Source organism: Trichechus manatus, unplaced genomic scaffold (genome assembly GCF_000243295.1).
Source record: "Trichechus manatus latirostris isolate Lorelei unplaced genomic scaffold, TriManLat1.0 scaffold00010, whole genome shotgun sequence".
In the NCBI taxonomy this organism is placed as follows: domain Eukaryota; kingdom Metazoa; phylum Chordata; class Mammalia; order Sirenia; family Trichechidae; genus Trichechus; species Trichechus manatus.
The window spans coordinates 16,318,843-16,344,565 of record NW_004443946.1 but is presented as its reverse complement, the minus strand read 5'-3'; the positions used below and the strand labels follow the sequence as shown (position 1 = coordinate 16,344,565).

General features: G+C 40.0%; 1 protein-coding gene across 1 annotated transcript in view; it reads left to right on the top strand.

Annotated features, from left to right (window-relative positions):
* ESR2 (estrogen receptor 2) overlaps window positions 1-25,723 on the top strand; it is an 83,920-nt gene that overhangs the window by 49,444 nt on the left and 8,753 nt on the right. The window contains exons 5-7 of the mRNA XM_004370942.2: window positions 1,941-2,240; window positions 7,659-7,797; window positions 14,493-14,626. Of these exons, the coding sequence (XP_004370999.1) occupies window positions 1,941-2,240; window positions 7,659-7,797; window positions 14,493-14,626 (573 nt within the window). The remainder of the gene's footprint in view (window positions 1-1,940; window positions 2,241-7,658; window positions 7,798-14,492; window positions 14,627-25,723) is intronic.

Genomic DNA, 25,723 nt, shown 5'->3' with positions numbered 1-25,723 from the left:
ACTGCTGCCGTTTCTCTGCTGCTGCTTCTTGCCATCTGTGCCATCTCCAGTGTACAGCTCTCCTCACTTCCTTCTGAGTCCTCACCAGCATTGTCTTTGATGTCCATAATTTCACCAACAGTCTCTTCAAGGCAATCTAGGCTTTTACTATTAGGCATTATTCCAGCCTCTATCCATTCACAGTTTCAAAACTGATCCACATTTTAGGTATTTGTTAGAGTAGCACCCCACTCCCACTACCAAATTCTGTCTTAGTCATCTAGTGCTGCCATAACAGAAACACCGCAAGCGGATGGCTGTAACAAACAGAAGTCTGTTTTCTCACACTTTAGGAGGCTAGAAGTCTGAATTCAACATGCCAGCTCCAGAGGAAGCCTTTCTCTGTGTTGGCTCTGGGGGAAGGTCCTTGTCATCAATCTTCCCCGGTCTAGGAGTTTCTCAGCACAGGGACCCTGGGACCGAATGACACTCTCTCTCCTGGCTCTTGTTTCTTGGTGGTATGAGGTCCCCCTGTCTCTCTGCTTGCTTCTCTCTTTTATATCTCAAAAGAGACTGACTCAAGGCACAACCTAATCTTGTAGAATGAGTCCTGCCTCATTAACATAACTGCCTCTAATCCTGCCTCATTAACATCATCCCAAATCAAATCCCATTGCCCTCGAGTCGATTCCGAGTCATAGAGGTAGGATTTATAACATGTAGGAAAATCACATCAGATGACAAAATGGTGGACAATCACACAATACTGGGAATCATGGCCTAGCCAAATTGACACATTTTAGGGGGACATAATTCAGTCCATAACATAGCCTTTATTGGCCATTAGAAAAAATGGGCAAAATAAATGTGCAATTCACAGGTGAAGAAATAGAAATGGCAAACATATTACTCAACCATCTAATAATTTAAAAAACACAAAGTAAAATGAGATTATTTAGTCACTTTAAGATTAGCAGATTAAAAATGATTTTTAATGCCCAATGATATTATGAGAAAATAGGTAGTTCATAAAGTATTGTTTAGGTTATAATTTTTTAATGTTTTGGAGGATACTCTGTCAACATGTATCAAAATTTTAAATGTGTCTTGATTCAGCAATTAGATTTCTTTGAGTTTATTCTAAGGAGGTACAAAAATGTATGTTCATTGTAATATTTATAATAGAAAGAAATTAGAATCAACATAGATGTCCATTAACAAGGGACTCTGAATAAATGACGTTATATTCATAGAACAGGATGTTATATAGATTTTCAAATTGTTATGAGATATTTTTAATAATAAGAGAAAGGAGGTTTTAAATAGTATACACACTATGATCCTAATTTTGTGTATAAGAATATGAAAAAATATAAAATGCATAGAAAAAATACTGTAAGATTTTATGCTTTTCTATATTTTTGAGATTTTTCAATTTATATTGCATAAGTATGTGAAAAGAAATGTATATATATACACACACATATATATACATGCATGTACATATAAACATTTTAAGAATATATTATAAATATATATTGTTTGCTGTTTGGAAATATCAATGTTGAATTCCTAACTTTCCCTCATTTTCTACCTGAGCAAATTTCCTAATCTTGTGGTTTGGAAACTGAGGTACGATGGCACTCTTTAAAAGAGAAATGGACTTAGTATCCATAGATGACCTCGAAGTGGAGACCTTGTGATCATTTGGGTTATCGTTCCTACAAAAATCATGCTGTCGATTTTGCTAATACAGTCACAACTGTAATCATCTTTGGTATATATCCCACAGGTTGCAGAAAATATAAGTCAAACCTCTGTTCTAAGACAAATTGTGAGAATACACTCAAGTCTTACAATAATCATATGGCTGCATTTTTATCCTGGCAACTGGGGGAGCTTAAATTTTGGGCCAGGGAAGAGATCTGGAAGACACTGTATTAACGTCTATTTCCTCTTAGGCTCTCGGAGAGAAAGGTGTGGGTACCGTGTAGTACGAAGACAAAGAAATCCCAATGAGCAGCTGCATTGCCTGAGCAAAGCCAAGAAAAGTGGCGGGAATGTGACCCGAGTAAAGGAGCTGCTGCAGAACGCCCTGAGCCCGGAGCAGCTGGTGCTCACACTCATCGAGGCCGAGCCGCCCAGCGTGCTCGTGAGCCGCCCCAGCTCGCCCTTCACTGAGGCCTCCATGATGATGTCCCTGACCAAGCTGGCAGATAAGGAATTGGTGCACATGATTGGCTGGGCCAAGAAAATTCCTGGTAGGGCTTCCTGGGTCTTAGCTTTCCAGTTATTTGTAAAAAGGGGTGTCTTAACATTTATAGAGCAAGAGTACAAATGGAGGTCCACAACCTATGTGTAAATGTTGAACAGTTTGACAGCTTGATCTATAATGTTTAGGTAAAATATGCTCTCTCCTCCTACCTTGACACGTATACCTTCAACACAACCTGGAAGGCCAGGCTCAAATTTAGATTTCTTGGACTATGTACTTGGATTACATGCTATATTTTATTGCGTAAGTATGTGAAAAGAAATATATATACATCAAAAAACCAAACCTGATGCAGTTGAGTCAATTCCTACTCATAGTGATATATATGCATATGCATGTAAACATTTTAAGAATGTATTAGAAACATATATTATTTGATAACTTGTAATATCAATGTTGAATTCCAGGTGTTGCAGGTATTAAATTGGTTAATATGCAGAAAAGCTCAGGACAGGGCTTGGCACACAGTAAGTGCTGTATAAATGGTAGCTGTTAGCTTTTCATTTATTTATTTTTAAAAGAAATTTATTTTATTTTATTGTTGTTAGAAATATACACAGCAAAAGTACACACCAATTTAAGTTTCTACATGCACATTTCAGTTACATCGATTACATTCTTCGAATTGTGCAGCTAGTCTCACACTCCTTTTCTGGGTTGTCCCTCCTTGCTGTTAGTTTTTTATGAGTGTCATTTGGACGTTGGAAGAATAAAGTAGGCCCAGTGTTAATAATGTTTCCTCCATTTTATTTTTAAGTCCTTAGACATGTAATGGGCTTTTAAAAAATTAGCACAAAAGCATCTCTTTTGCAAGTGAATTTGATTTTGTTGCTGGAGGAGTGAACCCTTCTTTAGTGTCTCTGTCTTCTGTCCCCATTTCCTATTCCTTCAGCAATGTATGCAGCAACTCAGGAAGGTGTCAGCTCATTGATGTCTGATCAGACATTTTGTTATGTTTCTTATAATTTTAATGTACAAGCTTATTTTTGCATTCCTAAGTGAGAACTTTGAATCTTTGTCATCCTAGTAATTAAACCATATATTACCTAGAATTTTAAACCTGAATCATAAGAAAAAGATTCTTTCCCTTTTCCTTTTGGCTTTCCAGTCCTCTTTCTGCCATTTAAATTCCATTTGCAAACCCTTAATATCCTTTGAAAGTATTTTAAGAGGCATGTGGTTGTGAGGGTAAATGTGAAACCACTGAGTATGGTTCTTTCAATCCCAGTGTTTTTGTTTATGACCCAGAAGTTCAAGAAGTATTAGACATGGTGGCAAATCTCCCCATTAGTTAGCTTTGTCAAACAGTTTTGTATGTTCCGTCTCTTTTCTGTTGGGATGTCAGGGGCTTACCTTTTCCAGCATTTCATGTCTCTCTCTATGGGGTCTTATGGTGAGAAACTCTGTCCTTTGTGTGGTAAAGTCTTGGGAACACCCAATGTGTTCCCTTTGATCCTCAAAATTGTCCCAGTTTAGATGATGAATGTTATAGCCACTCCGCCTTAGTTCTCTTAATAACCTCCAGTCTTCCCTGTTTTTGTCTAAGAGTCAACTTTTTTGAACTTACTATCTTCATTTAATTTGTTTTCCAGTACTTGTGGGATCTTGCTGAAATCTCAGTTCTGCTATCCAGTGTACTCACCCTCCTTTCCATCTTTTGTTGTCTAGAAAATTTATCATCTCTATGTTACAATTGAAAATATTGAACTGGACTGGGCCAGGGTCCCTGCAGAGTTTGATACGGGTTGGCATGGACCATTGTTCCACCCCGGAAGCACATAACTGCCCTCTCGTTCAGCCCATTCTGTCCCATCTGGTTTACAATGTCATTCTGAGGCCTTTATCCCCATCCAAAAAAACCAAACCTGTTGACGTCAAGTTGATTCTGACTCATAGTGACCCTATAGGACAGAGTAGAACTGCCCCATAGTGTTTCCAAGGCTGTAATCTTTATAGAAGCAGACTGCCACATCTTTCTCCCACAGGCTGGTAGGTTCGAACCACTGCTCTTTCAGTAGCAGCCAAGTCCTTAACCATCAAGACACCAGGGCTCCTTTTATCCCCATTGTTGTTGTTTTTGTTGTTAGGTGCCATCGAGTTGGTTTTGACTCATAGCAACCCTATGTACAACAGAACAAAACACTGCCCGGTCCTGCTCCATCCTTACAATCGTTGTTATGCTTGAGCCCATTGTTGCAGCCACTGTGTCAGTCCATCTTGTTGAGGGTCTTCCTCTTTTTCAGTGACCCTCTACTTTCCTAAGCATGATGTCCTTATCCAGGGACTGATCCTTCCTGATAACATATCCAAAGTATGTGAGATGTGGCCTCGCTATCCTTGCTTCTAAGGAGCCTTCTGGTTGTACTTCTTCCAAGACAGATGTATTCGTTCTTTTGGCAGTCCATGGTATATTCAATATTCTTCACCAACACCATAATTGAAAGGTGTCAGTTCTTCTTTGGTCATGCTTATTCATCATCCATCTTTTGCATGCATGCGAAGCAATTGAAAACACCATGACTTGGGTCAGGCACACGTTAGTCTTCAAGGTGACATCTTTGCTGTTCAACACTTTAAAGAGGTCTTTTTGGCCCCAAACCTTGCTGAAATCCTGAAACACTGTCAGTAAAATCCCTATGAACTACAGGTCTGTGGAGGGTCTGTGGAAGTCAGCATAGCTCAATTGTGCACACACATATGTAAACAGATAATCTCAACGTTGAGTGACTGCTTAAAACTTGGTAGACATTTTGCTGTGCACTTTATGCATGTCACAGGTATGAATCACAGTTCATAAACTCAGGCTTGCAACAATTATCATGTTTCTTTATATATATTTTTATATATATCAACTTAATCATCTTTCCAGCCCCTATTCCCATGGATCATTCAGAAACTTAACTTCAGTTTCCTGGGGGTTCCCCACCTCTGGGGTGGGCTATGGTTCTAAGGCCTTGTGCAGTGTCATGGAGTTGGTGAGGAGGCAAAGGGACCTGCTGTCATCAGTCCATGTCTACACATCTGCCCACTGTCTGCGTGGCCTCTTCAGTTCTGGCAGCTCTTTGTGGTTTCTGGGACTCAGTTGGGAAGGAGATAGACGTGCCATGAAGCATTTCCTCTCTGGGATCTTCCATCCCCAGGGTGCTGCCGGGAAACCAGGCCTGAGTCCTCATTACTCCAGGGCCCATGGACCTTCTTTCCTCCCTCCAATCCTGGGAGAGCTTTCCTCAGGGTAATACTTCTTCAGGCTGGTCTCTTCTCTCAGCAAACACACTCTTCTATTTCTCAGCAAACATACTCTTCTATCTACACCTCCTCTGTTACTTCCCCAAGTTCTTCTGTGGACTTACTAGAACCATTTCCTATTGAGTCGATTCCAACTCATGGCAACCTCATGTATGTCAGAGTAGAACTGTGCTCCATAGGGTTTTCAACGGCTGATTTTTCAGGAATAGATCACCAGGCCTTTCTTCTGAAGCACCTCAGGGTGGACTCAAACTTCCAACTTTTTGGTTAGCAGCCAAGTGCGTTAACCATTTGCACCACCCAGGGACTCTTCTAAGGGCTTAGATGGTTGGAAACAAAAGCCAGGAAGTCTTTGTAGACTGTGTCTGTTTTCCACTTGCCACTTACTTCCCCTGAGGCAAAGACACAGACAGCCAGTTACCTCCTTGTGTAGAGATGGAAGAGCAAGAGAATAATACAGAGGAAGAAAACAACAAACCAAAGTAACTGAATATGTTAACCTTGCTGCACACATAGGGTTCCATTTTAATCATGGCAGAAATTCTCAGACGTAGGTATTATTGCCCCATTCTTACAAGAAAAACACAGACTTAAAAGGAGATTAAGTAACTAGCTAGTAAGAAGCTGAGCAGGGATTCAAACCTGAGCCTGTCTCCCTCCAAGGCTGTGTGTTTGGTTACTATAGTTATATCACACTCTCTCCTTTTATCCTGGCTCCTGTGGCGGAAGCTCCGCGATCTCTGCTTTGCTTTCGAACTGCTCACCTCCCTAGAGATTACCTAGGTTTCTTTCCAGCTCTATGACCAATGCATGCTATTAGGCTAGTGGTCTTTGCTTCAGTAGTTACAGTTGCTCTTTAGGTTGGAATAGTCTAGAGGCAGTTCTTCTACCCAGAAGAATGGTTCTAACACTGGATGGGAAATTTTAAACAACTGGAGGAATCATTGGAGCCTTGACTTTTCCACAGGCACTAGCACTGCTCTCTGCCTGCCCCTCCCACTTTCATCACCGACCCCTGCCCCCAGCCATGGACAGGCAGCCCCTCTGACTATAGCTGAGCATTTGCTTTCTCAGCAGTGCAGAGAAAATGTTAGGATATAGCCAACAAAGATGGGTTCCGGCGTTCTGTTCTTCCCTAGCATTTATCTGTCTGGCCAACCATACAAGCCTGCTAACGGTTCTTTATAAATTGCTGGTGCAGTGCATTTGTCTCTAGAAGGGGTCTAAGGCTGGAAATGGTGAGCTGCACACTGTGTTAGTTTCCGAGGGCAGCCATAGCAAAGCACCGCAAAGTCGGCAGCTTTATCCGTTGCTGTTGAGTTTATTCTGACTCATAGCGACCCTATAGGGCAGAGTAGAACTCCCCCATAGGATTTCCAAGCAGCGGCTGGTGAATTTGAAATGCCGACCTCTTATAGGTCTGGAGGCTAGAAGTCCGAATTCAGGGCAATGGCAAGTCCATTTCTCTCCAAGGCTCTGGTGGAAGATCCTTTCTTGACTCTCTCAGCCTCTGGTGGTCCCAGGCGTTCCTCGACTTGCTCTCATCTCATGGCCGTTTTCCTTCTGTCTGTTTTTGTGTCTCTTTTGTAGGACACCTTTCAGATTGGATCAGAACCCACTCTACTCTGGTATGGCCTCTTGTTAACTGATAGTATTTTCAAAGACCCTAATTCCAAACAAGGTCATATTCACAGGTACCAGGGGTTAGGACTTCACTATAAATTTTGGGGGGCAATTCTACGTATAACCCAAACCCAAAACCAAACTCTTTACCATCGAGTCAATTCCAACTCATAGCAACCCTATAGGACAGAGTAGAACTGCCCCATAGAGTTTCCAAGGCTGTAACCTTTACAGAAGCAAATTGCTACATCTTTCTTCCATGGAGCAGCTGGTGGGTTTCGAACTGCCAGCCTTTGGTTTAGCAGCTGAGTGCTTAACCACTGCACCACCAGGGCTCCTACAACACGTAACACACACCTTACATTCAAAATTTTCTTTCCCTTAGCCAGCATTCAACCACATCTTAAAATATTGATTATTTCTCTGAATTGTTTGCGTTTTTCTTAGCTTTTTAAAAAACTGGCTCTTTTTGTTTTTACGAAAACGGAGCTGAGGAGGAGGGTGGGTGTGTCTCACCGCCTCTTGCTTTCCCCAGGCTTTGTGGAGCTCAGCCTGTATGACCAAGTGAGGCTCTTGGAGAGCTGCTGGATGGAGGTGTTAATGGTGGGGCTGATGTGGCGCTCAATCGACCATCCCGGCAAGCTCATCTTTGCTCCAGACCTCATTCTGGACAGGTGAGAAAAAATATACTGTGTTTCTTTCTTCTCCGATACGTTTGAGTGAGGTGCTTAGTGAGTGGGAACAAAGTTCCGGGTGCAGCAATTAAATTCTCACACCTAAAAGGGCAATCAGAGGATGAGAATGTCATCAGCCCTTCACTGGGTCAAGAACCCCAGGAAGAGAGAACATGGGTACAAGCCTTCAGTGTCCTGTGACTCACCTCTATCTGGTAGTACAGCAGCATCTGTGGTTAGGGCCAGAACAGGCACCTATGGCCTGCAGGGCATGTGGCCACTAAGTGCACAGGTCAACTTAGATTTTTCTACATCAAAAATTCCATTTTGACGTTATACTTTTTAGTTGTCCTGCTTTTCTTTCCATCTGAAGGGACCAATTACATCTTCAGCTATCTGGAAATAACTTGTAAATCTGGACAATTAATTTTAAGGTGCTTTAACTTGCCCTAATGGGGGACACTGGTGGTTCAGTGGTAGAATTTCACCTTCCACGTGGGAGACCCGAGTTTGATTCCGGCCAATGCACCTCATGTGCAGCCACCACTTGTCTGTCAGTGGAGTCTTGCGTGTTGCTGTGATGCTGAACAGGCTTCAGAGAGCTTCCAGACTAAGACAGACTAGGAAGAAAGGGCTGGGGATCTCCTTCTGGGGAAAAATCAGCCAATAAAAACCCTAGAGATCACAATGGTCTGATCCTGTTGTGTGTGGAGTCACTGTAAGTTGACTGAACAACAGCTAATGACAACAGAAGCTCACCGTAATGCATGTCCTATATAGTGTTTTTTGAAATAGGAGGGAAAGGAGTGGTTATTAAAACCAGATGACAGTTAACAGAAATGATGGTGCTAACATCATAACTTGTTTGTCTTTAGTTTTCTTTTAAAGAACACAGAAAAGAAACCAATTTTTAATTGACTTGAATGACTTATTAAGTGAAGTGTTTTGGAAGGAAAACTGCATCATACGACAACACTCAGGCTTTTTAGAGGAAAAGTAAAACATTTTCTTGGTGTAAATTTGAGCAGTTGGAAAAATCTCCATGGAAATAGATTTTCACACTTTCTTATGTTAAAAAAAAGTGCCGGTGTTGAATGTTTAGTCACATTTGGCTCTATGCATAGTGTAGGAGGATGCCCAGTGTTGTGCCCGAGCGGAACCTGCCCCCAGCTGTTGGTGTTACCTCGTTAGAGTGTCAGAAGATCCCCATGCACATGCTACCCACATGAAAAGCAGTACCCCAAGGCATTAGCGCCCTTTCTGCCTGTTGTCATGGATGACCAGATTGACAAAGAGTACCATTCTGAGTATCAGAAGTGTTTTGGTGGATCACAGAGCCTTTGGGAAGAGCTGGAGCACGGGATGTGGCTCAGGCAGGAGCAAGCCCAGGTGGAGAACCACAGAGGCGGCTCTGGAAGCCCTGAGTGGTGTGGGACATCAGACTATTTAGTAGCAATCAAAATAGCTAGCTTCTTGGTTTATGTGTGCCAGGCTACATCTTAAGCACTTGACATGTGTTCACTCGTTTAACCTTGGGAGAAAATATCTTTATTATCCCTATCCTTCAGATATGAAATGGGAGGCTAAGTAACTTGCCCACAGTTACAGGGTAGTAAGTTGTGGAGCTGGACTTGGGGATCTGGTTCTGTCATCCACACTCCTACTGGCAGCAGTTTTTTGCCTCTCAGCGGGATAGGGAGCAGGAAACAGAAGGATGAGGAGGCTGAAGACAAACTAACTTTCTCCTTTGTTCTTTTGTCTTAGAACAACCCTACTCTACTCTGCCCACTTCAGAAGCCCCCTCCTCCTGCTGTCACCTCAGGGTACCATGTTGCAAGGCAAGCTGAAAAGCTAAGCACCAAGCCCAACTATTGCTGTCATTAATTCATTCACTCATTCATTATGCTCTGCTTGGTGTTTTTTTTTTTTTTAATTGTAGTTTAGGTGAGGGTTTACAGAACAAATAATTTCTCATTAAACAGTCAGTACACATATTGTTTTATGACGTTGGTTAACAACCCCAGGACATGTCAACACTCTCCCTTCTCGACATTGGAGGACTTTTTTTTTTTTGGTGAAAATATACATAGCCAAAGATACACCATTTCAAAAATTTCTACATGTACAATTCAGCAACATCGATTACATTCTTCCAGTTGTGCTATTCTCACTATCCTTTTCCAAATTATTCCATTATCATTATCTTTAACTCACTGTCCCCTAGGCTTCCCATCAAACCTTTTGAGTTGCTGTTGTCAGTTTGATCTCACAGATAATTATTCTTTTTTTGTACTTTAGATGAAAGTTTACAGAACAAAATAGTTTCTTATTGAACAGTTAGTGCACATATTACCCTATGACAATGGTTACCAACCCCACGACATGACAACACTGTCCTTTCTCAACCTTGGGTTCCTTGTCAGCTCTGCTTAGTGTTTTAAATAAAGCTGTACCCCTGCCACCCCCTACATGTACACATATATAAATATGTACATGTAACTTTCCTAGAAATTAGTGCTAGAAAGTTCCACCTTTTGATGAATCAGTAAGTTTGCTTTATCAGACATTGAGATTATATTATTTTACGTTTTGTCTTGATATCTAAATTGACGCCAAATTTAGTTTTTATTTTCAGTGACTCATTCCGGGTTTTTGGTTTAGTTACCTCTTTTCTTTCTCTGTATGGGTTAAGTCTTGTAAGTATGTGTATAAGTCACTGTAAGTTGACATATATCTTGGATAAATATTAGGCCTACCTTTTAGCTAGGTAATAGAAGAAAGAAAAAGAAAAAACATTTTTCTTACAAATTACTCCTAAAAGACTCACATTACTCTCTATAAAATTTCAATGTCTTTTGTTTTACAACACATTAATCTAATACATTAGATTGCATATAGAAGAGTTCTTTGGAATTTTAAATACATTCATATTGAGCAAGCATTTTTTGATACGCCTACTGGTGTGTATTTTTTGTTGCAATTCCAGTTGTTTTTAACATATTAACTTTGTGAAGTCTAGGACTTCAAGTCTAAGACAGTTCAGTTTCTTACTGCATCTATTATACAGATAAATACACTTTTATGTAATAAGTAGTTTTCTGGAGAAGTTGCTTATTGAAGAATTTTTTACAAATTCAGGAATCATGCCCCATAATGAAGCCAATCCTATTATGAATCTTTTTGCAAAGTGAGTAAATAATCTTCACACTACTTGAAAATGACTGTCTTTTGCTGGATTGTCCTATCAGAGTTCCTTCAAGCAGTGGCATGAATGTGTAAGCAGTGATTACAACTTAATTAGCCAATCTGTGGATACTGAGACTGTAATTTCTGTTTCCCTTTATTCTTGTTGAGGCCTCTGCAGAGAGAAAACTTGAATCTACTGAGGATGAGAGGAAAATCCGGTTATCTCAGCTTATTTCTAACAAGGTAGTTCTTCTTTTAGTAACCGCTAGAATCATAAATTCATGTGAAGATCTACCACCGAATCTGAGCTTCTGTTCGCTCAAGAAAATCATATATGCTAAGACATTTTTGTGTCTTTAGCATCAACAGGAACTTGTCTAATGTTAAGTGTTATTAAAAAGTCAGTAGAAATTTGAGTCTGGGCTTGGGACCCATTGTGGGCATTTACAGAGTTCTGTGGAATCACATAATTAATTGTGAATGTACTGAGTAGTTGTTTATATATTGATTTTTCTTCGTGATACCCGCAGAATTTTCACTTGCCCTTTTTACCCACGTAATTTTCACTGCAGTTCAATATAGATTTACCAAGTATTTTCTGTGTGGCACACACACACAAGTAAACTGTGGACCGTAAGCACCAGTGTGCTCTCAGAGGTATATTTTGTAGGTACAAAATAGTGTCCCCCAAAGTAAAGCCCACTCATTCTTACAAAGGAGTGGATTTCTTTTATAAAGGAATGGTTATCAAATAATGATATGTTCCATATATATATACATTTATTTAACTCTAGTTTATGGATGAATGGTGTACAAAAGTAAATTTTCATGAGTAAGTTGGTTTGATTGATAGATTGTTTCAATATTTTAATATTCAAATTATATGTACTCTATTCTTTAATTCAAATCTTTTAATCCTGTCCTAATTTCTTACTTATAATTCATTTGCAATCCATAGTTCTAAAATAAATGAAATAGATTTCATTAATTTGTTATTTTAAAGTCCTTCCCCACTCGGTTCTGTATAACTCATCTTAAATTAAAACTTTCTTAGGGTGTCATTTTAGAGGTATTGTATCTTATTGCCTCTATTCTCATGTATTTTCTAGAAATGTATTTGATTTCTACAACCTGCAAAGTGAATAAAATATTCTACCCTTGCCACACCTTGAATGAAGTGGTTGGCTGTCACACCCGCTGAAAAGAAAGCAATCAGATCTAGTTCTTCAGAGTTGGTTTAGAACTTCAGTTTTTCCATGAGGTACATGTGTTCTGATTAGTGTGAGTTGCAGCCTTTATCAGGGCTTAAGATGCTCTGGAATGTAAGATTTTCCCCCTCCATTTTTGAAATATTAATTTGCATTGAAGATAATATGTATTTTAAAGAGGAAATGCCACCAATTTCAATATTTAGAGACTGTTCTTAGGCACAGCTTGCAACTCTGGAACACAGCGTTGATTTCAGATGAATCCCCTTACCACACTACCTGGGGTGGAGGTGGGGGAGCAGGATGGACATAATCCCATCTCTGACTTTGAGTCTCACAGAAGAGTAAATAGCCACACTTAAACCATCAATGCAGGACTTGATTGTTTTTTTGTTTTTTCTCCCCCTCAGAGATATTTTTAAAATATTTCTCAGTATCAAATATCCTCAAGTGCAACAGTTACAATTTCCAATAATTAATTGCCCCCAGGCAGAGTGACTTGACAATGTGACATGAGGGGTATTCAGTGAACAAGTATTTCTTGTGCGTCTGCTATGCACAGGGTGTGCAGGCTGCCGGGAACCACCCAGAGCAGGGAAGTGGTTAGGGAGGTGGAGTGATGGGGCATGGGGAAGGCTGGGGGTTTCCCACAGGTTTTGGCACTATTTACCCAGGGCTCTGATTCTCGAAGGTGGGCTTTTCCTGCAAGTGACTTCTAGGGGGTGCTAGTGTTTTATCACTTAACATGTGCACTTTTGGAAAGCCTCCATTGGCCGGGAGGAGCCTGGTGGTATAGTGGTTAAGAGCTTGGCTGCTAACCGAAAGACCAACAGTTAGAATCCACCAGCTGCCTGTTGGAAACCCTATGGGGCAGTTCTGCTCTGTCCTATAGGGTCCCTATGAGTCAGAATCAACCCCATGGCAACGGGTTTATAACTGGCCTGGAGTAAGCAATTTCCGTCCTTAAAGCTTTGTGTTGGTGAATTTTCTAGGATATGAAAGTCCAAGAATACAGGAACCTGGTGAGTGGACTTAAATAGCATTGTACTTAAAGGGAAAGGCTTCCCAGGATAGGAGGTACCCAGTAGTGTCAGTTTATTTGGATTTTTTTTCAAGGCCTCTTCCCCAACACCACCATCACTAGAAACAGATTAGGGGAAGGGGAAGAGGTTCTTTGCCAGTTCTCTGTAGACCTCAGGCCCCCTTCAGGGGCTGCTAAAAAAAACCCAAACCTGTTGCTGTTGAGTCGATTCTGACTCATAGCAACCCTGCAGGACAGAGTAGAACTGTCCCATAGAGTTTCCAGGGAGCGACTGGTGGATTCGAATTGCCAACCTTTTGGTTAGCAGCCGAGCTCTGACCATGGCTGCTCTTCACTGTGCACTGTAGGCTTTTAGGAGCAAATGAAGGTTTTGTGGCAAAATCATCTGACTACTTGTCAAGGACTTCCGGTAACTCTATGACTGATGACAACAGAAATTCTTTGAGAGCAGTGGGGTGGAATAATGTGTCTCTGGCTGGAGCGAATAGAAGCTGATATTTTCTAGATAAAGTTCAAATAATTTACTTCAAAAGTGTACTTTAAAAAATTCATTTTTATAAAGAAGTGATCAAAAGAATTTTGATTATATGATTCAGTCAAAGTTTGAAACTTTTGCTTAAACATTATCTTCAGTAACTCAAAAATGTCCACATCTCCATTTCTACCTTTCTTTCCTGATTCTAATCTATCTTGTTTGATCGCGATTTGTATGTCGTATTAGCTTTTTTCCAATTGCATTTAAATTTCTCTTAGTTGTTCCACCAGTTTCTAAGTGACCGCCAGGAAGTGAGAGTCAAGCTCTAGACATAAAGGATTGTTTCTTCTTCAGATATTTGCTTTGTAATGTTCGGTCTTCCTCATTAACACTCCAGATGTTTTCTCCTAATGGGAGAATGGAATGTCTCATTTTAATAATATGTGTCATATCTAGGGCTGGATGGCTGAAACAATTTAGATAGAAAATACTCAATGGAAATGGTATTTAAGAAAACATTTGGTAAATGGGTAGAAGAAGAATGTAGTTCTGCTGCACACTTTTGCCTAAATAGTATTTATTCAAGTATTTACTGTCTTCTTTCACTAGAATTAAAGATAATTCTAGTAATTTTACATCACTAGGTATGGTCTCATTAATATCTAGTTATAGTTAAAGGAAGTACAAGATGAACTTTGAGACTAAAAAAAAAAAAAACTCCCTAACGCTCTTGAAGACTGCCTGAAGTTGCATGGTCCTTAAATTTCCAAATGATCTGTTGTAGGGATGAGGGGAAGTGTGTAGAAGGAATTTTGGAAATCTTTGACATGCTCCTGGCAACGACTTCAAGGTTTCGCGAGTTGAAACTCCAACACAAAGAGTATCTCTGTGTCAAGGCCATGATCCTCCTCAACTCCAGTGAGTAACCACACAGCTGGGTCGTATTTTATAGGGGAGAGATGCTTTTTCTAGAATGGCATGGTATTAAGAAGAGTATTGAACTTCTTACTCTTATCTAAAAGGGGGAAATGGCTTTTCTTCTGCCTTCTCTGTTTTATTTTAAGGAATTTCAACTGTAGTTATCTTTTGAATATAAATTATTCATTGAGTTAATTACTGGCAGTCAATTTAAAAAGTGGCTCAAGCCGTTTGCTGGAAATGAACTTTAAAATGGTTACCTTCCAGCATTTTTTCATGGTTTTACATGGTTAACAGGCATTTGTATGTCCTGATTTGGGTTCTGCTTTTGCAGACATATTCATTCATTAGCTCATTCAATAAAGAGACTTAAGATACAGTCCTGCCCTCAAATAACTCAGAGTGTAGGGAGAGACAGAAAAGAGAGAGAAAACAAATCATTAAATATAATGATCTCAATGCTATACTAAAGTATATACAGAGTATTGTAGGAAAACAGGAGCCCTTGTTGTGCAGTGGTTAAGAGCTCAGCTGCTAACCAAAAGGTCGGCAGTTTGAATCCACCGGCTGCTCCTTGGAAACCCTATGGGGCAGTTCTACTCTGTCCTGTAGGGTTGCTATGAGTCGGAATCGACTTGACGGCAATGGGTTTTGGTTTTCGTTTGTAGGAAAATAGAAGGAGGAGAGACACTGGATGGTTGCAGAGGAGAATGATGAAGGATGAGCAGATGTTAGCTGAGCAGGTATAAGGAGTAGAACCTGGGTGAGCCTGGAGCTGCAAGTCATCCAGTGGACAGCTGGAGGGGAGGTGGAAAAGACTGGAAAAGGCAGTGCTTAATTTATACCGCACACCTTGGGTTGAAAACTGCTGCTTTGGGCATTCAGCGGCCATGGAAGAGGTTTGGGCAGGAAAGTATCTTAGAGCTTAATTTTTGAAACAATGGGAATCTCTGAGATCATATTATACCACTTTCTTTCAAATCAGCCAAAGCAGCAGACCAAGAAGCCAAATCTCAATGCAGAATCTGTGGCTGCACGGGTCCAGGCTGCCGGCTCGTCGGGGGCCAGCTGACATTCTCTTTCTCCAGCCTACACTCATTTCTTGTCTGTCTAACACCCCCGCAGCCTTCACTTTAGACATTGTTTTCATGAAGAGGAAAGGAAAACATATAGAGCAGTGCTTCTCAAACTATCAAACTATTTGTGGTGAAGGACCTTTTTTTCTTTTTAAATTTTCAATTCTCTATAAACAGTTACTTCTATAACATACAATAAAAATGAATTACTAGAAAAATGAAATAAAAATGCGAAATACAAACCCGTTTCTCATTATTACATTCAACTGATTTAAAATTTCTCTGTCAATTGCTATAAAAGTTTCTAACTGCTTACACTTAATTTCTACCCATGTCTTTGTAGACCGTTAACAGACCATACTTTGAGTAGCTCTCCTATAGAGCTTGGGGTGCTGTCCAGGAGCTGGCTGAATCTGGGTGGGGGATGGTTAAAGACCCGGGGAAGAAAGAAAGGGAAATGAAGAAGGATTGTGAAAGTACAGAGACCCAAAGACAAACCTTTGTGTGCTTCCTAGTTGGGTCTCAGTCTGGCCCTACCTGCCTCGCAGGACATTCCCCTGCACCCAAGACAACCCCCACCCCAGTTCTGGAAAGCAAACAGTTTGTGAGTAGAAATGGTAAATTATCAGACAAATGAAAATATGAGGGAAAGCCAAGAAGACTCTTAAGTGCCTTGGAGCTCCTGGCACTTTCTTGGCACTTATTGTTACCATTCACCTTTTACTTAATGAGGGTCCAGCTTGCATTGGCCATTAAGTGGATGTGCACATAGCAGATGTCCACCCAGAACATTTGAAACTGACTGAAGAAAATCACCTTTTTCTGACCTTCTCTTCCAGCTTGCCTACAAATGTTACCTCACCTGTGTTGCCATTTCTGTCTGTTAAAAGGAGGATTTGCTTCAAAAGTACATTCCTACGGTAACCAATGTCACAAAACAATATATGTACTAATTGTTGAATGAGAAGCTAGTTTGTTCTGTAAACCTTCATCTAAAGTACAATTAAAAAAAAAGTACATTCCCATCCTGGCACAAAAGGATCATCAAATGCCAGATTATGGGGCTTCTCTTACTTTCAGAAATAACTTAGAACTCTTTTCTATGTGTCAAAGTGCTCCTTGGAAAGCAGTTTGCTTGTTGTTACAACACTTTACGGTATAAAGCCTTCTGTTTGGCAAGCCTCCTTATAGTCATTTTAGCCTCTGAGACATCATACTGTGTTGTTGTCAAAAGCTAGAGACAGCATCTGTGCAATGGGGAAGACTAAGGCTACAGCGTTCCTCCTGCAGTATCTGACAGAACCACCATATTAAGAGAATTATAGGGGACAAGGTGGCATGTGATGTAATTACCACTTGTGGTGGTAAATGAGAGCATTTGTTTGCAGTAAATCCCAATGTAAGAAATTTTCTTTTAAGGAAGCTCCTTGTCTGCCTGGTAGTCATAACACTTGTCAAAATAAATGTATTCTGTTCAGCATTGCTGTTAGGAAAACAGGATTCTGTTTCTATTGGAAAATTTCCACTGTAAGGAGAAGTGGGTCTTTTCTGTGCTAGATTTTAAGAATTCAGAGGCACAGGCTCTTTCCTTTGGATGATTTGTAGCATTAAATTAAAAACAAACAACAAATAGGGATGGCATTTACCTTCCCACGTTAAACAAATAAATAAGCTGACAGAATATATAAAATAGACATTGGACATTGGGCAACAGGCCACAGGGCAGTGATCCCCAAGAGAAGGGACACAAACATGGTAAGCCCTTCAATTGCCCAGCTTATGCCTGAAGTCATTTCCAGGGCTGAAAAGCAGAAAACGGGAACCCAGATAAAGAACAGTGGTCTCCCTGAAGTGAGAAGGCTGAGTTGTGAATTTAGGAAGGCCAAGGCAGCTAGGATTTGCAGGGGAGAGTCCTGAAGAGGAAAGAGCTGTATAGAGAGAGAGAGCTCTGGAGATCTACAGAGGGTCCTCTTCAGGCCTTCAGCTGGATATTAATTAGTGCATGCTTGTAAAGATACTAACCAAGGACAGTGAAAGAACCACCAGAAAAAGTCAAATAATCCCTAGAGTTCACACGGGGCCAGGAATACTTCATGTTCTCACCAGCCAGAGGGGAAAACCTTATAATACACTGGACATTGGGTAGAACACTCAGAGGGTATTGCCTGAGTGACTAAACAAACCCATTGCCATTGAGTCAATTCTGATTCATGGTGATCCCATGTGTTACAGAGTAGAACTGTTCTATAGGTTTTCTTGACTGTAATCTTTACGGAAGCAGTCTGACAGGACTTTCTTCTGCGGAGTCGCTGGGTAGGTTTGAACTGCCAACCTTTGGTTTAGCAGCCAGTTGCAAACCACTTGTACCACCCAGCCTCCTTCTGTTGCCTTAGTGGGGCAAAATTAGCCCTCACCTGTATCCTGTCAGACAAAGCTTAAGAGCAAGTCTTGAAAGAAAACCTATTGCTAAGTAATTTAACTATGCTCTGGAACAAAGCTGAAGAATATTTAAAGGAATACAAGAATATCCAGCACCCAGCAAGGTAAAATTCGCAATGTCTGGTAACCAATCAAAAATTACCACGCATGCAAAGAAGCAGAAAAATATGACCTATAATGAGGAGAAAAAGTAATCAATTGAAAAATATCTCAAAATGATACAGATGACAGAATAGTAGACAAGGACATTAAAACCATTACTATATCTTTATTCTGTATGTAGTTCAAGAGGTAGAGGAAAGCATAAGCATGTTAAGGAGAGACATGAAAAATATGAAACACACCCAAATTGAACTTCTAGATGTTAAAACTATGTCTGGTTAAGGTTAACAACAGATTAGGCATAGCAGAAGAAAATACTGGTGAATGTGAGGACATAGCAATAGAAACTATTAAAAAAAAAAAGAATTTAAAAAAATAAACAGAGCATTAGTGAGCTGTGAGACCACTACAGTTGTTTAATATACACGTAATTGGAGTCTCTGAAAGGGGAGGGGTAGAAAAATATTTGAAGAAACAATGGTTGAAATTTTTCCAAATGTAATGAAACCATAAACCAACAGATCCAAGAAGCTCAATCAATTCCAAGCATAAGAAAACCACATCAAAGCACATCATAATCAAATTGCTTAAAACCAATGATAAAGAGAAAATCTTTTTAAAAAGTAGCCAAAGAAAAAAGACATCTTACATATGAAAGAACAAAGACATGGATGACAGCAAAATTTTCTTCTGAAATGCAAGTCAAGAAGACAGGAATTAATGTCTTTAAAGTACTTAAAGAAAAAAACATCAGTGTAGAATGCTTTACACAATGAAAATGTCTTTCAAAAATGAAGGCAAAATGAAAACATTTTAAGACATATAAAGAACTCTTACAACTCAATAATAATAAGAAAAACAATCCAATTTAAAATGAGCAAATAATTGAGCAAACACTTCATCAAAGAAGATCTATTGATGCAAATAATTACATGGAATGACATGCAAAATCATTATTCACTAGGGAATGCAAATTAAAACTCAAATGAGAAACCACTATACACCCAATAGAAAGACTAAAATTAAAATGATTGACTGTATCAAGTGTTTGTGAGGATGTGGAGCAACTGAAACTCTCGTACACTATTGGTGAGAACGTAAAGTACAACTACTTTGAAAACCTATTTGGCATTTTCTTACAAAGTTAAGCATACACCTACCATAAGACCCAGTCTTTCAGCTCCCTGGTAATTACCAAAGAGAGATGAAAGCATATATTCATACAAAAACTTATACACAAATGTTCATAATAGCTTTATTTGTAATAACCCCAAACTGGTAATAACCCAAATGTGTATCCACAGGCAGATGAAAAAATAAACCATGGTGTATCTGTATAATGGCACGCAACTCAGCAGTAAACCCCCACATGTCTGTCATACTGTGGGGTCTTGTGTGTTGCTGTGATGCTGGAAGCAATGCCACTAGTATTCAAATACCAGCAGGGTCATCCATGGCAGACAGGTTTCAGCTGAGCTTCCAGACTAAGACAGACTAGGAAGAAGGACCCGACAGTCTACTTCTGAAAAGATTTAGCCAGTGAAGACCTTATGAATAGCAGCAGAATATTATTTGATATAATGCCAGAAGATGAGCCCCTTAGGTTGGAAGGCACTCAAAAGATGACTGGGGAAGAGCTGCCTCCTCAAAGTAGAGTCGACCTTAATGACATGGACGGAGTCAAACTTTCAAGACCTTCGTTTGTTGATGTGGCATGACTCAAAATGCAAAGAAACAGCTGCAAACATCCATTAATAATCAGAATGTGGAATGTACGAAGTATGAATCTAGGAAAATTGGAAGTTGTAAAAAATGAAATGGAATGAATAAACATTGATATCTTAGGCATTAGTGAACTGAAATGGACGGGTATTGGCCATTTTGAATCAGATAATCATATAGTCTACTATGCGGGGAATGACAAATTGAAGAGGAAACTTGTTGCATTCATTGACGAAAAGAACATTTCAAGATCTATCCTGAAGTACAACGCTGTCGGTGACAGGATAATATCCATACGCCTACAAAGAAGACAAGTTAATATGACTATTATTTAAATTTATGCACCAACCACTAAGGCCAAAGATGAAGAAATTGAAGATTTTTACCAACTTCTGCGGTCTGAAATTGATTGAACATGCAATCAGGATGCATTGATAATTAGGGGAGATTGGAATGCGCAAGTTGGAAACAAAGAAGAAGGATTGGGAGTTGGAAAATATGGCCTTGGTGATAGAAACGATGCCAGAGATCGCATAATAGAATTTTGCAAGACCAACGACTTCCTCATTTCAAGTACCTTTTTTCAACCAACATAAATGGCCACTATACATGTAGACCTCACCAGATGGAATTCACAGGAATCAAATTGACTACATCTGTGGGAAGAGACAATGGAAAAGCTCAATATCATCAGTCAGAACAAGGTCAGGGGCCAGTTGTGGAACAGACCATCAATTGCTCATATGCAAGTTCAAGTTGAAACTGAAGAAAATTAGAACAAGTCGACGAGAGCCAAAGTATGACCTTGAGTATATCCCACCTGAATTTAGAGACCATCTTAAGAATAGATTTGATGTGTTGAACACTAATGACTGAAGATCAGACGAGTTGTGGAATGACATCAAGGACATCATACATGAAGAAAGCAAGAGTTCATTAAAAAGACAGGAAAGAAAGAAAAGACTAAAATGGATGTGAGAAGAGACTCTGAAACTTGCTCTTGAATGTCAAGTAGCTAAAGTGAAAGGAAAAAAATGATGAAGTAAAAGAGTTGAACAGAAGATTTCAAAGGGTGGTTCGAGAAGACAAAGTAAAGTATTATAATAACACGTGCAAAGACCTGGAGATGGAAAACCAAAGGGAAGGAACACACTCGACATTTCTCAAGCTGAAAGAACTGAAGAAAAAGTTCAAGCCTCGAATTGCAATATTGAAGGATTCTATGGGGAAAATATTAAACGACTCAGAAAGCATCAAAAGAAGATGGAAGGAATACACAGAGTCACTATACCAAAAAGAATTGGCTGATGTTCAACCATTTCAGGAGGCACCATATGAGCAGGAACCAATGGTACTGAAGGAAGAAGTCCAAGCTGCACTGAAGGCACTGGCGAAAAACAAGGCTCCAGGAATTGACGGAATACCAATTGAGATGTTTCAACAAACGAATGCAGCTGCTGGAAGTACTCACTCATCTATGCCAAGAAATTTGGAAGACAGCTACCTGGCCAACCGACTGGAAGAGATCTATATTTATGCCTATTCCCAACAAAGGTGTCCCACCGAATGTGGAAATTATCGAACAATATCACTAATATCACATGCAAGTAAAATTTTGATGAAGAGTATTCAAAAGCGGCTGCAGCAGTATATCTACAGGGGACTGCCAGACATTCAAGCCCGATTCAGGAGGACACAGAACCAGGGATATCATTGCTGATGTCAGATGGATCCTGGCTGAAAGCAGAGAATACCAGAAAGATGTTTACCTGTGTTTTATTGACTATGCAAAGGCATTCAACTGTGTGGATCATAACAAATTATGGATAACATTGCAAAGAATGGAATTCCAGAACACTTCATTATGCTCATGAGGAACCTGTACATAGATGAAGAGGCAGTCATTCGAACAATACGGGTATACTGCGTGGTTTGAAGTCAGCAAAAGTGTGCGTCAGGGTTGTAGCCTTTCACTACGCCTCTTCAGTCTGTACGCTGAGCAAATAATCCAAGAAGCTGGACTATATGAAGAAGAACGGGGCATCAGGATTGCAGGAAGACTCATTAGCAACCTACATTATGCAGTTTACACAACCTTGCCTGCTGAAAGTGAAGAGGACTTGAAGCACTTACTGATGAAGATCAAAGACTACAGCCTTCAGTGTAGATTACAACTCAACATAAAGAAAACAAAAATCCTCACAACTGAACCAATAAGCAACATCATATAAACAGAGAAAAGATTGAAGTTGTCAAGGATTTCATTTTACTTGGATCCACAATCAACACCCATGGAAGCAGCAGTCAAGAAATCAAAAGATGCATCGCATTGGGCATATCTGCCACGAAAGACCTCTTTAAAGTGTTGAAAAGCAAAGATGTCACCTTGAAGACTAAGATGTGTCTGACCCAAGCCATGGTGTTTTCCTCCTATGCATGTGAAAGCTGGACGATGAATAAAGAAGACCGAAGAAGAATTGACACCTTTGAATTGTGGTGTTGGAGAAGAATATTGACTATACCATGGACTGCCAAAAGAACAAACAAATCTGTCTTGGAAGAAGTACAACCAGAGTGCCCCTTAGAAGCAAGGATGATGAGACTATGTTTCACATACTTTGGACATGTTGTCCAGGGGATCAGTCCCTGGAGAAGGACATCATACTTGGTAAAGTAGAGGGTCAGTGAAAAAGAGGAAGACCCTCAATGAGATGGATTGATACAGTGGCTGCAACAGTGGGCTTAAGCATAACAACGATTGTGAGGATGGTGTAGGACCAGGCAGTGTTGCGTTCATAGTGACATGGGGTCACTATGAGTCAAAACCGACTTGATGGCACCTAACAACAACGACACTCAGCAGTAAAAAAGGATTGAACTACTGATACATGCAAGGACATAGATACATCTCAGAATAATAGTGCTGAATTAAAGAAACAAGACACAAGAGTACATACTGTGTGACCTCATTTATATAAAATTTTAGAAAAAGTAAATTAATCTATAGTGACAGAAAGCAGATTAGTGGTTGCCTGGGGTTCAGGTGAGGGGTGGGAGGGAAGGATATATTACAAGGGACACAAACTTTTAGGCGTGATGGGTGTGTTAATTTGTTGATTGTAATGCTGGTTTCACCAGTATATATATGTCAAAACTTATCAAAACATACACATTAAATATGTCTAGGTTGTTTTATGTCAATTATATCTCAATGAATCTTTAAAAAATATAATGAAAACAAAACAGAAAAAAACACTAAGAGACCAAATCTTGAGCACTTAGTGGAAAAAGTTTACTGCCAGTCAGGAAACCAAATCTAGCACATGGTAGAGGCTTGGGGGGATGAGGGTAAGGAGAGGAGAAATGGGGTAAGTCTTAAAGTCATAAGACTGTGAACTTCTCTGTCCCATGTTAGGACAGCAAAATCTCCAGTGGCTGCTGTTTGGCTCCTGCTAACTGGCCTTGTTGGGTTAGGTAAGCACTGGGCTGCCTGGGGGTGGTTTCCTGCATAGGTTTGGCTCCTGTTTTCCTTTGTATGTGACATGCTCAAGATGGAATTATGCCAAACAGGTCTGCACTGGAGTCAGCATGCTGGCTGGCCAGGCCAGGGTTTGTCAGTAGTTATGCTTTAAATAGTTGCATACTTCTGAGTTATGTGTCTCTACTATTAGAGGGTATGATATGGAATGAAAATTAACTTCATTATCCAACTAGATTTCCATTCAGTAAAATATTTATCGAGTTTCTGGTAATATGTAAATGACTTCTAAATACAAAGGATGTCAAAATGATCTAGAGAATGCTTTTGGTCCAGAACCGGGGATATATACTCAATTAATCAGAGGTCTGATCCTTGCTGAGTGTAAGAGGCACATCTTCCTTTCTATGGGGAGGTGAGGGAAAGGGCAGCGCCATTCTAACGCCTTCTCTCTCAGCAATCCTCTTCCATCCCCTTCTCTTTGTCTCAGTCTCCTAGGGCTGCCGTAACAAAATACCACTAAATGGTATTTTGTAATTTATCATCTAACAGTTCTGAAGGCTAGAAGTCCAAATCAGGGTATTAGCCTTGTTGATTCCTTCTGGGAATCTGAGAGAGAAACTGTTCCATGCCTCTGTCCTAGCTTCTGGTGGCTCCCGGAAATCCTTGGTATTCCTTGGCTTACGTCTGCCTGTGTAGTCATCCTTCTTCCTCCTAACTCTCTGTGTTTGTTCTTCTGTTTTGTAGGAAACCACTTGGATGGGATTAAGACCCACCCTACTCCAGTATGACCGTTTATTAACTGATAGTATCTTTAAAGACTCTTTCCAAACAAGGTCACATTCACAGAGACCAGGGGTTAGGACTTCAACATTTTTTGGGGGTGGGGGATGGGAGGGCACAATCCAATCCATAACACCTTTGAATTATTCACCATACATGTACATATATATAGGATATATATTATATACATGTATTCCAGGTTACCTGGAACCTATTGTATTATATTCAGCCTTTGGATTCTTCTCCTGAAACTCAGAGAGAACAGAAAATGTTGCATTTAACATCCTTACAATATTTGAAGTGTTTTATAAACTCAAAGGTGTTTTACAAGTGTTGTAGTTAATGTAGCAACATACTCATGTGACCTTGTCATCCAGGAACTTGAAGACTAGATAAATCCTACAGTGTATAGAAGTACTCATGTCGGGTCACTACAGGGTCGCTATGAGTAGGAATCGACTCCATGGCAACAGTTTTTTTTTTTTTTTGGTTTTGGGTAGGAGTAGTGAGGGTGCTAAATTTAGGAAATAGAGTAGAATCAATCAGTAAATAATTACATTTAGTCTTCAAAAATATTTTAAATTAGGAATAGGTCTCTTTATCTAAGCAAATTTAAGACTTAAAAAGGATGAAACTTTCATTAAATGAAAGAAATCGTTGCTCTTAGGTGCTGTCGAGTTGGTGCTGACTCATAGCAACCTTATGTATAACAGAACGAAATGGTGCCTGGTCCCGCACGATCCTCACAGTCATTGTTATGTTTGAGCCCATTGTTGCAGCCACTGTCTCATCCATCTCATTGAGGGTCTCACTCTTTTGTGCTGTCCCTTTACTTTACCAAACCTGATGTCTTTCTCCAGCAATTGCTCTCCTGATGACATGTCCAGAGTACATGAAATGAAGTCCCACATCCTTGCTTCTAAGGAGCATTCTGGCTGTACTTCCTCCAAGACAGATTTGTTTGTTCTTTTGGGGGTCCATGGTATATTCAATATTCTTTGCCAAGAAATGAAAGAAATAGAGGATTAAAGCCAGGCAATCCTACCTTGCATTAAGAACGTTATTAAGAGACATTAACTCAAGCTGAGTTTATGGAGAGAGTTCCCATGAAATGTGTGGGTGGAGAAGGCAAAGGCACGAAAGGACACAGGAGGATGCTTAAAAGGAAAGACAGGCTCTCTCCTATTGATCAAGAATGCAGAGGCAAAGCGCTGTTAAATTCCAGTCTACTTGTTTCATGATGCCCGTCTATTCTCACAGTGCTGAGGCTAGGTGTTAAGAGGATGAGTTATGGCGAGAGGTTCCTTTCCTCAAAACACACACACATACACACACCGCTACGCCTCTCAAAAGCCAGAAGTTTTTTCCTTTGGTCAGTATTCTGGGATTTTTATTAAACACTTTAGATTTTATGAGTTAGTTGCCTTCAGTCAGAAAAAGCTTACTTATTTCTTCATCCTTTGAACACTGAAGATGTGGCAAATCTTGGAGGCTTGC